The following is a 12,195-nucleotide window of genomic DNA, read 5'->3' as shown; positions in this document are numbered from 1 at the left end:
TTTTATTTTTTTATTGTATTTAGGATATAATTTTTTTATACAGTTACCATAAAAAACATATATAAACGGAAAAGTTTAACATTTTTTTAAAAATGATAACATCAAGTTATAATTGTTTTAATCAATTGTGCTCCTGTTGAGTTGATAATTTACATTTCCCTAGTATAATTGTATAAATGTTAACATTATTGTATTGTTGAAAAAATGAAAATGAGTTGTTCGAAGCATATTATATATATTATATTATTTTATTAAAATAATGCTCATATAACATTTAAGTAAGTTATATGTAAAAGGTTAGAGTTTAGCAAGTGAAGTTATAAAATAAGCACAATATTTAACTGATGATTTTCTTTGTGTTATGTAATTGCAGATGCCACGTGGAAAGGGTTTCCGGCGGTCCCAGGCAGCGAAAAGAAGGATGGCTGACCATTATGCTGTTGGTTCCTCCATGGACTTGGCAGAGGTTGTGCCACCTCTTAAAAAAGAGGCACATGTGCCATACTCGGCATTGCTGAGTGCAAATAAGACCAATGTTATTCCAAAGTGTTCAAATGCTCTTCCAATATCAAACAACACTTTTCCAATGTGTACCAAAACTCCTCCATTGTATACCAAGACAACTCCAATGTGTACCACAACTTCTCCAATGTCTTCCAAGACAAGTCCAATGTGTACCACAACTCCTCCAATGTCTTCCAAGACAAGTCCAATGTGTACCACAACTCCTCCATTGTCTACCATGACAAGTTCAATGTGTACCACAACATTTCCAGTGTCTACCAAGACAAGTCCAATGTGTACCACAACTTCTCCAATGTCTACCAAGACAACTCCAATGTGTACCACAACTTCTCCAATGTCTTCCAAGACAAGTCCAATGTGTACCACAACTCCTCCAATGTCTTCCAAGAGAAGTCCAATGTGTACCACAACTCCTCCATTGTCTACCATGACAAGTTCAATGTGTACCACAACATTTCCAATGTCTACCAAGACAAGTCCAATGTGTACCACAACTTCTCCAATGTCTACCAAGACAACTCCAATGTGTACCACAACTTCTCCAATGTCTTCCAAGACAAGTCCAATGTGTACCACAACTCCTCCAATGTCTTCCAAGACAAGTCCAATGTGTACCACAACTCCTCCATTATCTACCATGACAAGTTCAATGTGTACCACAACATTTCCAATGTCTACCAAGACAAGTCCAATGTGTACCACAACTTCTCCAAGATCTAAGAAAACCTATAGTGATATTGTAAAAAGTTTGGATGCCAATAACTCTGATCAGTTTATACAAAAAGTCATACAGGGTTCATTCCATCAGGGTGATGCACGGTTTAGTTTGAACCGTAACAGACAGTGTGCAGTAAATAGCATTATGGCTATAATGATGAGTGAGCTAAAGAATGTGCTGACATGGACAACAGAAGACCTGAATGCTGTTCTAATGAAAGGAGATGAGCTGTACACATGTATGCGACTGCAGGGGAAGATCAATGATGACACAGGCCGAGGACATGTTTCTATTGCTGAATTGCCAACTGTGCACACACTGTATAATACAATATTTTCAATAAATCGTGCTGAATCTTTCTCAGGTGTTATTGGTGTTGATGTTTACGATAAAGATGTGCAAGATGTATGTATGCCTATAGATGAAGCACTTCAGAGGACAATGTTAAATGATGATGCATGTTTGTTGAATATTAAAGACTATATTTGTGCAGTTATAAAGGCAGGTACAACATATGCTGTAGTTGATTCTCATTCTCGCAATAGTAAAGGTATGGTACAATATAATGGAACAAGTGTAGTGGTATACTGTGATGACATATACATGTTATTTAATCATGTTGATAATCTTGCAATGTCATTGAATGCTCAGGGAACCCCATTCGAAGTGACGGGTTTGAAAGCATCTGTAATTGGTAAGGCTTCAATTACTAATACAAGTTCATGTGAATCTGGTCAACAAAGGAGGGTTTCTCAAGTTTCACCTAAATCAACAGGTTGCAAGAGTAAATGTATTAAGGATGATGGTAAACAAACATGTCCAGACAAACCAGTGACACTGTGCAAACTGAATCAAACAAGCGGAGATTCCAGTAAGAGTAAACTTAAGGCTGATCCAAAGGTTGCACATGTGAGCAAGCTGCATAATAATGTATCAATGGATGATGTCATTATTGTAGAAACTGTAAATACTGATTTCAATTTCAAACCTCTAATTTCCACAGATCAGGATGCTTTGTGTACACGTTTACAACTAACTAATGAATCCAATGTGGTACAAGGCGAAACTTTGTGTTTCTTAGGAGAACCATGTAAAACAAAGAGCATCAAACCGGATGGTAATTGCTTTTATCGCTCAATAGCACACGCAGTATGTGGAAATGAAGAGAAGCACCTTAAAATCAGACGTGCAGTTGTGAAACATCTTGAAACTAACAGTTCAAAATTTTTGAGGTATTTAAGAGAAGAGTACAGATCAGTGAAAGATTATGTGACACAATGTAAAATGTATTACTCTGGTTCGTGGGCCACAGAAATAGACATTTTTTGTATGGCTGATTTGCTGAAAATACATATCTTCACTTTTAATGATGACAGATGGAATGTGCATGCACCAACTGGTCAGTCATTTACTGATAATGCAATATATCTGAACCACTGCAATAGTAATCACTATGAAGTTGTTACATGTGTTAAAAATGACAACAATGTTTGTGCAGAAGCATGCAAAAGTGTAGGAGATGATAATAGCATTAAACAGTGTTTACGAAAAAGAAAGTCAAATGAACCAATTGAGCACATCAAAAATAAGAGAGAACGTGAAAGATACATTAGTGATAATGAATTCAGACAGAGAAAAATACATAACCAAAAATCTAAATATTCTGAAGATGATTTATACAGACAGAATAAGATTGACAACGCCAAAAAGAAGTATGAAAACAATGACTATAAAGAAAATAAACTTAAAAATCTCAGAGATAAATATAAGACTGATTTAAATGTACATCTATCAAAGTGTGAAAAATCAAAGATGAAGTATTCCACAAATATTAATTTTCAAAAATATGTTAAGGTCTATTCTAAGACCAAGTATAAATCAAATGAAGCCTTTAGATCAAAAATGTGTGAATATTCCAAACAAAAATATTACAGAAATCTAATATTTAAAGCAAAGGTACGCCAGTATTCTCATAAAAAGTATCATGAAAACTCAACATTTAAAGCAAAGGTACGCCAGTATTCTCATAAAAAGTATCATGAAAACCCAACATTTAAAGCAAAGGTACGCCAGTATTCTCATAAAAAGTATCATGAAAACCCAACATTTAAAGCAAAGGTACGCCAGTATTCTCATAAAAAGTATCATGAAAACCCAACATTTAAAGCAAAGGTAAGCCAGTATTCTCATAAAAAGTATCATGAAAACCCAACATTTAAAGCAAAGGTACGCCAGTATTCTCATAAAAAGTATCATGAAAACCCAACATTTAAAGCAAAGCTACTTCAGTATTCTCATAAAAAGTATCATGACAACCCAACATTTAAAGCAAAGCTACGTCAGTATTGTCATAAAAAATATCATGGAAACTTAACATTTAAAACGACTGTTTGTGAATATTCCAAGTGGAAATATTATAGTGATAAAAAGTTCCGCATGAGTAAAATACAGAAAGGATGTGCAATGTATGCAAAACAAAAGGAAAGACAGAATGATATTGATTTCACTATTAATCTGTTTCATGAAGAAGTCAGTAGAGGCCCAGAATGTGTTTGTTGTGTATGTCATCGTTTATTGTTCAGAAAACAGGTTATTGAATGTATAAGAGATTGTTATGAACAAAAAGGACACAAAATAGCTGATTTAAGCAAAATATGTATCACACTCAAGTATTTACATGCATGTAACAATGAATGTAAGTGTAATTGTTATTTATCTGGCAATTTGTCATGTAAATTGTGGATTTGCTATACATGCCATCGAAAAATCCTTAGAGGAAAACTACCTGAAGAGAGTGTTGCCAATAATATGCATTTGGTGGAGATTCCAAAAGAATTAAAATGTTTAAATTCATTGGAACAACATCTAATAGCACTTAATATTCCTTTCTTACGTCTTCTTTGTCTGCCTCGGGGTCAACAGAGAGGTGTTCATGGGCCTGTTGTCTGTGTTCCAGTAAATACTACAAAGATGACCAACATTCTTCCACGCAATGAATGTAATGACCATATGATAAAGATTAAACTGAAACGAAAATTAACATACAAAGGCCATTATGAATATAAATATGTCCACTCAGATCATGTAAGACATGCTTTAAAGTATTTGGTAGAACACAATAAATTGTATAATGATGTGGAGTTTAATGAGCAGTGGGTCAACTCATTGAGTGAGCCAGATGATACACAAGGTAATGCTAATGATGAAATGGATGATGATAATGTATCAGATAAAAGTGGTGATAAAGTTAAAGAAGGTGAAGAATTGGAAATTCAGCCAGAAGAAGATTTAAGTTTTATTAAAGAGCAAAATGGTCTTTTGTCAGACACATCACTACAGCCTGTTGATATTGGTTCAGAAGTTATTGATCAGCATTTTCATGATGTACTAAATGTAGCACCAGCTGAAGGTAACAGTCCTGTTAGGTTGTTATCAGATAAAACAAATGAGGCAAAGTGCTTTCCTGTTCTTTATCCGACCGGTGGTCCAACATTTCATGATGCCAGACCAGAAAAAATCACATTGACAAGATACCTGAATGCACGAATACTAAATGCTGATGGACGTTTTGCACAGAACACAGACTTCATTTTTTATGCACAATATATATCAGAAGTTGATCAAATTGTATCTAATGTCTCAATTGCATTACGCAAAGGTTGTGAGAAAGATCAGTTATCAAAGGTAACACCAGATATGTTGACAAATTCTGATAACTTACAAAAAATACTGAAGTATAATGAAGGATATAAGTTTTTGAGACCTGTCAGAGGGACACCTCCTTATTGGATGTCTACACAGAAAGATCTCTTTGCACTGATTAGACAACTTGGCATACCGACTTTCTTTGCATCTTTTAGTTCTGCGGATCTGAGATGGCCTGAAATGATGAACACCATTATTAAACAAGAGGGTAAACAAATCATTGTTGAAGAGCTTGAGTGGGCTGAAAAATGTGCATTTTTGAGACGAAATCCTGTAACTGCAGCGAGGATGTTTGATCACAGATGGCATTGTTTTCTGAAACATGTCATTATGTCTCCAGCTGAACCTATTGGTAAAATAAAAGATTATTTTTATCGTGTTGAATTCCAACAACGTGGTTCTCCTCATGTTCACTGTCTGTTTTGGGTTGAAAATGCTCCAAAGCTTAATGATGATGATGAAGCTAATGATCCTGCGGTTGTTGATTTCATTGACACATATATCACCTGTGAGACACCACCAGAGCAAGACACTGAACTCTTTGAAACAGTAAATAGTGTGCAGAAGCACAGTACTAAACATTCAAAAACATGTCGCAAGAAAAATACAGTATGTCGTTTTAATTTCCCAAGACCTCCATCTAGCCGTACCTTTATTACAAGAGCATCTAATGCAGATGAGTCCAAAGAGAATGATGAAGATGAAACAGCAAGTGCAATTATAAATAAAGTTAAAATTGCATTAAACTCTGATGTGAATTTTGATTCAGTTGATGCATTTTTTTTATTTCTGGGAATTGATCAGACTGTGTTTGAGAAAGCGTACATCAAATGTTCTAAAAAAAAAAGCATTGTCCTGAAAAGAAACACAAAAGATGTTTGGGTAAACCAGTATAACAGAGATTTATTGCGTGCTTGGCAAGGGAATATGGATATTCAGTATGTCACAGATGCTTTTTCTGTTGTGGTTTATATAATAAGTTACATCACAAAAGCTGAGCAAGAAATGGGACTGTTACTTCAACGTGCACAAAATGAAGCTATGAATGGTAACCTTGAAGCTAAAGCATCATTAAAACAATTGGGAAGTTTGTATTTGCACAGTAGGGAGCTTTCCGCGCAAGAAGCCGTGTATAGACTGACAGGTATGCATTTAAAAGAATGTTCACGTAAAGTACAATTCATTCCAATAGGACCAAATCCTGTTAAGATGAGTTTGCCTTTGCATCTACTACAAAATAAAGTGGAGAAAGACCAGTCTGATGATGAAAGCAGTTATTGGATGACAAGTGTTGTTGACAGGTACAAGAACAGACCTCAAACAGAACCAATGAAAAATCTTTGTCTTGCCAGTTTTTGTTCAGAGTACAGAGTTTTGTCAAAATCTGAAGTTTCTTCACTAAAGCAAGTTATTAAACTCAATAATAATTGTGGTTATGTGAAACGAAGGACACGAACTGAACCTGCAGTTGTGAGATATCCAAGATTTTCACCCACAAAAGATCCAGAAAAATATTATCAGTCATTACTTCAGCTTTTTCTACCATATTATGATGACTGTCATCTTAAGCCTAGCAACTATGAGACATACGAGGACTTTTACAACAGTGGTGTCATAAAAATTGGCTGTACACTGCATAAAGTAAAATCAGTTGTTGACTGCAACAGAGAATTGTTTGAAAAAGAAAGTGACAAAATAGAAAAAGCTAAACAGCTTTTGGAGCAGGATATAGATTTAGAGGATGCTTGGGCTGCAATATGTCCTGAAAATGAAAGACAGCGTCATGAATGTATTGAAATAATGAAAAATAAAGTATTACCTGATGATGAAACTCGAGAAGCGATTCCAGATCTTACAGGAAACCCTCAAACTGTTTGTACTATTGAAACCAACCACACTATTATGCCCAGAGATGCTGCATTGGATTTACTACGCTCATTAAATGAGGAGCAATCTGCTATATTCTATAAAGTCCGGAAGTGGTGTCTACAGAAAATACTTGGACAGAACCCTGACCCTTTCAGATTATTTATTACTGGTGGAGCAGGAACAGGAAAAAGTCATTTAATCAAGGCTATACACTATGAATCATCCAGACTATTATCTCAGTTGTCTGAAAATCCTGATGATGTTACTGTGCTTTTAACAGCTTCAACAGGAGTAGCAGCTTTTAATGTTGGTGCTTCAACTATTCATAATACATTTTCAATTGGTGCAAATGTCAGATTGCCATATCAGCCACTCAGTGATGAAAAATTAAACTCTTTACGTGTGAGCATTGGTAATTTGCAAATTTTGATTATTGATGAAGTGTCTATGGTTGACCATCGTCTGTTGTCATACATTCACGGAAGGCTGCGACAAATAAAACAAACTGGTGATTACTCTCTATTTGGAAAAGTCAGCATTATTGCTGTGGGTGATTTCTATCAGTTACCGCCTGTAAAGGGTACTGCTCTTTATTCTGATGCAAAAGGAGTAAACATATGGGAAAACAACTTTGAACTTGCTCAGTTAACCAAAGTTGTAAGACAAAAAGATTCAGCTTTTGCTGAGATGTTAAATCGTCTGAGAGTACGTAAAAAAGATGAATCTCTTACAGCTACTGACATTGCTACACTGAAAAAATGTGAAACAGGGGAGAAATGTAATGATCTTCACATATTTGCTACAAATGCCGAGGTTGATAAATACAACATTGAAAGACTACATGAATGTTGCCCAGATGCAATTAGTATAAATGCTCAGGATTATATCAGAAATTCAAAAACTGGAAGAATGGAACGTAAAGTTGGATACCACTCTAAAGTTTTCAACTCATGTTTGTCAAAATGTATTTCCTTAGGTGTTGGAGCAAGGGTTATGTTAAAGAAAAATATTGATGTTGCTGATGGTCTTGTTAATGGAGCTTTTGGTACAGTTGTCCATATAAGTGAAAGTCAGAAAAAAGATGAAGATAATGAGGATTTACCATCAGCTATTCATGTGGAGTTCGATAATCCAATTGTTGGAAAAATTCAGAGACACAGAACATGTCAGAGATTTTCTCAGAATTCTACCCTAATTAATGTACAAGAAGATCAAGTAACAAATGATGGTGGAATAAGAAGGCAGTTTCCACTCAGATTGGCGTGGGCATGTACAGTTCACAAAGTGCAAGGACTTACAGTAGATAAAGCTGTTGTATCACTTAATAAAATCTTTACAGCAGGACAGGCATATGTTGCATTGAGCCGTGTGAGATTTCTTGATGGACTGATTATTGAGGACTTTAAAGATTCTGTCATATTTTGTAATGAGAAAATTGAGTTGGCATTAAAAGATATGCCAAAATTAACTTTGGAAAAGTACAGTTTCAGTAAATCACTTGGTACATTTAGAATAGCACTGCTTAATGTACAAAGTCTGAAAGCTCACTTACCGGATGTTACATCACATACAGTTTTGATGAATGCTGACTGTATTTGTTTCACAGAAACATGGCTAAATGTTAATGACCAAGAACCACAGATACCAGGATTTGTGTTCAAAAGCAACCCAAGAGCTAAATGTTATGATGACAGCACTGCACTTTTTACTGAATTAAAACATCAGAGAGGAGGTGGAGTTGGAGTTTATTTTTCTGAAAACATTGAGTGTAATATCTTTGTACCTGAGTGTTGCAACTTAGAATGTTTGTACTTTGTGCTTCCATGTGTCAATTTGACTGCTGCACTTTTGTATAGGCCTAATTCATATAAAACTGATTTGTTTCAACAGCAACTATTACATGTTTTTAATGAGATGGAGAAGCAACCAGGACAAAAGATAATCATGGGAGACTTTAATGAGGACATCTTTACTTCTTCCACAATTTTGAAAGTAATGGGACAACATGGATACACTCAACAGGTACAAAATTCAACAACAGAAAAAGGAACACTAATTGATCATGTGTATACAAAAGATATGGAAGGTGTAGCTTTTGAAATTGTACAAACATATTACAGTTATCATCAGGCAATACTTGTTACATTAATGTAAAAATACATAGACACTTTATAGGCAACTTGGTTGTCCTATATGTCAATTTGACTATTGCATTTTTCTATAGGCCTAAATTATATAAAATAACTGCTGTTAAAACAATTACATTTTAAATCATAATTATATTAAAATAATCTCCAAAAATATTTAAATATTTCGGGATTTAATATATGTTTATTTATACTATATAAATGAACATCAGAACATGAAATCAAAAAATTTGGCCACAAAGATATATAGACCATGTTTATGTGAGATATAACTATTGATTTGTCCAAAGAACTATAGTTTTTATAAGTTAAAACATTTTGCAGTCATTTTTAGAAATATTCCGCCACTTATTAAATAGGGGCTAAGGGAGGACACAAACTATTGGCGGCTCCCTGGGGCAGGGTAGGGAAACTGGGTTAGCTGGTACAGGGGTTGGTTGATAAAGGGGTGAATTATGTGTTTTAGGTTGATTAATAAGTAATTACAATGTTAACTAGTAATTATTGTTATAGTCATTCAAACTTCTACAATGTAACATAGATTAAAATAATTAGCTCTTAAAATATATTAGATTAACATAGACAAATTAACCAACTGAACAAATGAACAACATTGTTTGTAAACTAAAAACAACTTTTAAAACTGTATCAACCAACCCATAAATCCAGTTGTTGTTGAGATGTACTTTGATTAGGGAATGTAGATTAGTTCTAACTCATTTATTCATGCAGTCTTATTTGAAATGTTATTAATGTGTTTTAATACTTTATTTTTTTTACTGTTGTTTATATTTTTTGACATCTAATTTCACACCTATGACATAATCTACAATGTTTCTACATTATACATGCAATAACTCATTTTTTTACAAGGGTCATATGTGGGAGTATGTTTGGAATGAGATGTTTTATGAAGGTATGGATGAGCCTTCACTTTTAAAAGAGAATTTCAACTTCATTATGGCAAAACAACTTTTAACAGTACAAAGACAAAGAAAAAACAAGAAATTGCATCATATGACCCTTTAATTAACTTAGTTATTTTTATTAAGCAGTATTACTTTATTGTTTGTTTACAATAAATAATTTACAACTATTTTAAATGGTATGCCAGCTAACCCAGTTCTCTCCATTTTTGTTTAATTTTATTTTCAGTTTTTTTTAATATATATTTTTTAATATATTACACTCAGATCAAGATATTTGTATAATATAATTTAAAATTGCACCTATAGGAAATTTTTAAACATTAGTAGCATATTTTGCAAAGGCAAATTTATGTATAGTATTTATTTTATTTTTAATACATATATAATATATATACATTTTCTACCTATCATATAAGTTGAAATGTGTCACAGAAAAAAAATATGTTAAAATGTTTGTTGTGTGGTTAATTATGCCAAGCACTTTTTAAGTTTATTTAATATAAAAAATGCACAAACAATCTGGAGTTTAAGGACAACTCAGCTTATAAACCTTTGTTCAAAAAGTTTCTCCATTTGCTTAAAGCAACTGACCTTCCTATTCCGTAATGGTTGTTTTATATTCAACAACAGGAAGTCTATTCAATTGACAAACGATCTGGAAGTTATGGACAAATCAACTTATGAACCATTGGCCAAAAGGGTTCTTTATGAACAGTAAAACAACAGAGCTTCTTGTCCAGTAATTGTCAGTAAAACAACAGAGCTTCTTGTCCAGTAATTGTCATACAATTGTCATAATTATATTGACCAGCCTTTTCAATGGATAAACAATTGGAACTTTATGGACAACTCAGCTTCTAAATTTCTGTTTAAAAAGATTTTGGATCTGCTAAAAGCAAGCTTCATGTCCTTTGATGTTTGCTTTTATATTCACCAGCAGGAACCCTTTTTAATGGACAAACAATCTGAAACATCTGGATAACTCAGCGTATGGAAAATTGCTTAAAATGGTTCTTCATGGACATTATAACAACTGATCTGCCTGTTCTATAATGTTTTTTCATATTGACCAGCAGTAACCTTTTCCAGTTCCCAGATAATCTGAATCTTATGGACAATTCAGCTTCTGAACCTATGTTCAAAAAGTTAATTCATCTGCACTATATATGCATTGGAACGTATCTACAAACAATCTGGACCTTATGGACAACTCAGCTTCTGAAGCTCTGCTCAAAAAGTTAAAAGAACAGTGATATTTATTCCCTAACCTGCCGGATTACAAGAGTAGTGTACACATTGCTGAAAGTTGCTGATGAAAAATCATCTTCAAAGACACTTTAGGTAAGTATAATTGTTTTTATGAATGATGCTTTACGTTAGCTTTTCATTAACACAATCATATTTAGTATGGCATAATAATTAAATATTTGTTCATGTTGAAAAATTATAGTACTAAAACAACACCTTATCATTTATTATCTGATAAACAATAGCACAGAGCAGTAACAGCAATAGAACAATAAGTTCACTTTATTACTTCATATATCATAATACTTAATAGACTGTTGATGTATGTGTATTTTTGTATTTATTATCATTAAAATAGCTTAACATAATTATAGAAAATATTTGTTGTTTTGTTTACCCTGTAGAAATGAAAAGCATGTCAATTTGATCAAGAACTCTTATGAGGTCATGGCATGCAGGGTGGTTCGTGAAGAACAGCTAACAAAGAGCTTCCAGGTAAAGACAGGAGTGAGGCAGAGCTGTCTACTGTCACCGTTTCTGTTCCTCTTGACCATAAATTGGATAATGAAGTCTGTCACTGACGGAAAGAGGAACGGTATTCAATGAAGAATGTGGAACAACCTGGATGACCTTGCCCTCTTGTCACACAGCCATCAGCAAATACAGGAGAACACAACAAAACTGCTCTGTGTGTCAGCACAGGTTGGACTCAAGATCAACAGAGGAAAGACACATTTTTTTAAAGTGAATGCCACAAGTCAGGAGCCAGTGATGGTAGAAGGGGAAGCCCTGGAAGAAGTGGACTCTGTCACATATCTCGGTAGTGTGGTGGACAAGCAGGGTGTAACAGAGGTGGACGTTTAAATCAGCATAAGAAAAGCACGCACAGCATTCATCCAGCTTAAAAACATTTGGAATTCAAAGAAATCAGCTGCCACACCAAAATTTGCTTATTCAACTCAAAGGTCAAGGCAGATTTGCTTTATGGAGCTGAGACATGGAGATTTAGAAGGACCACTTTAAAGAGGATCCAAACTTTTGTCAACGGATGTCT

General features: G+C 34.1%; 1 protein-coding gene across 1 annotated transcript; it reads left to right on the top strand.

Annotated features, from left to right (window-relative positions):
- The first annotated feature begins 1,387 nt into the window (after positions 1–1,387).
- On the top strand, positions 1,388–11,747 carry LOC135757507 (uncharacterized). The gene is made up of 3 exons (XM_073812228.1): positions 1,388–1,563; positions 3,826–8,883; positions 11,546–11,747. The coding sequence occupies exons 1-3, from the start codon at positions 1,388–1,390 to the stop codon at positions 11,745–11,747; spliced, it is 5,436 nt and encodes a 1,811-aa protein (XP_073668329.1).
- Positions 11,748–12,195: the final 448 nt, after the last annotated feature.

Source organism: Paramisgurnus dabryanus, chromosome 16 (genome assembly GCF_030506205.2).
Source record: "Paramisgurnus dabryanus chromosome 16, PD_genome_1.1, whole genome shotgun sequence".
In the NCBI taxonomy this organism is placed as follows: Eukaryota; Metazoa; Chordata; class Actinopteri; order Cypriniformes; family Cobitidae; genus Paramisgurnus; species Paramisgurnus dabryanus.
The sequence above is the reverse complement of the archived record's forward strand: the minus strand, read 5'-3'. Positions and strand labels throughout refer to the sequence as shown.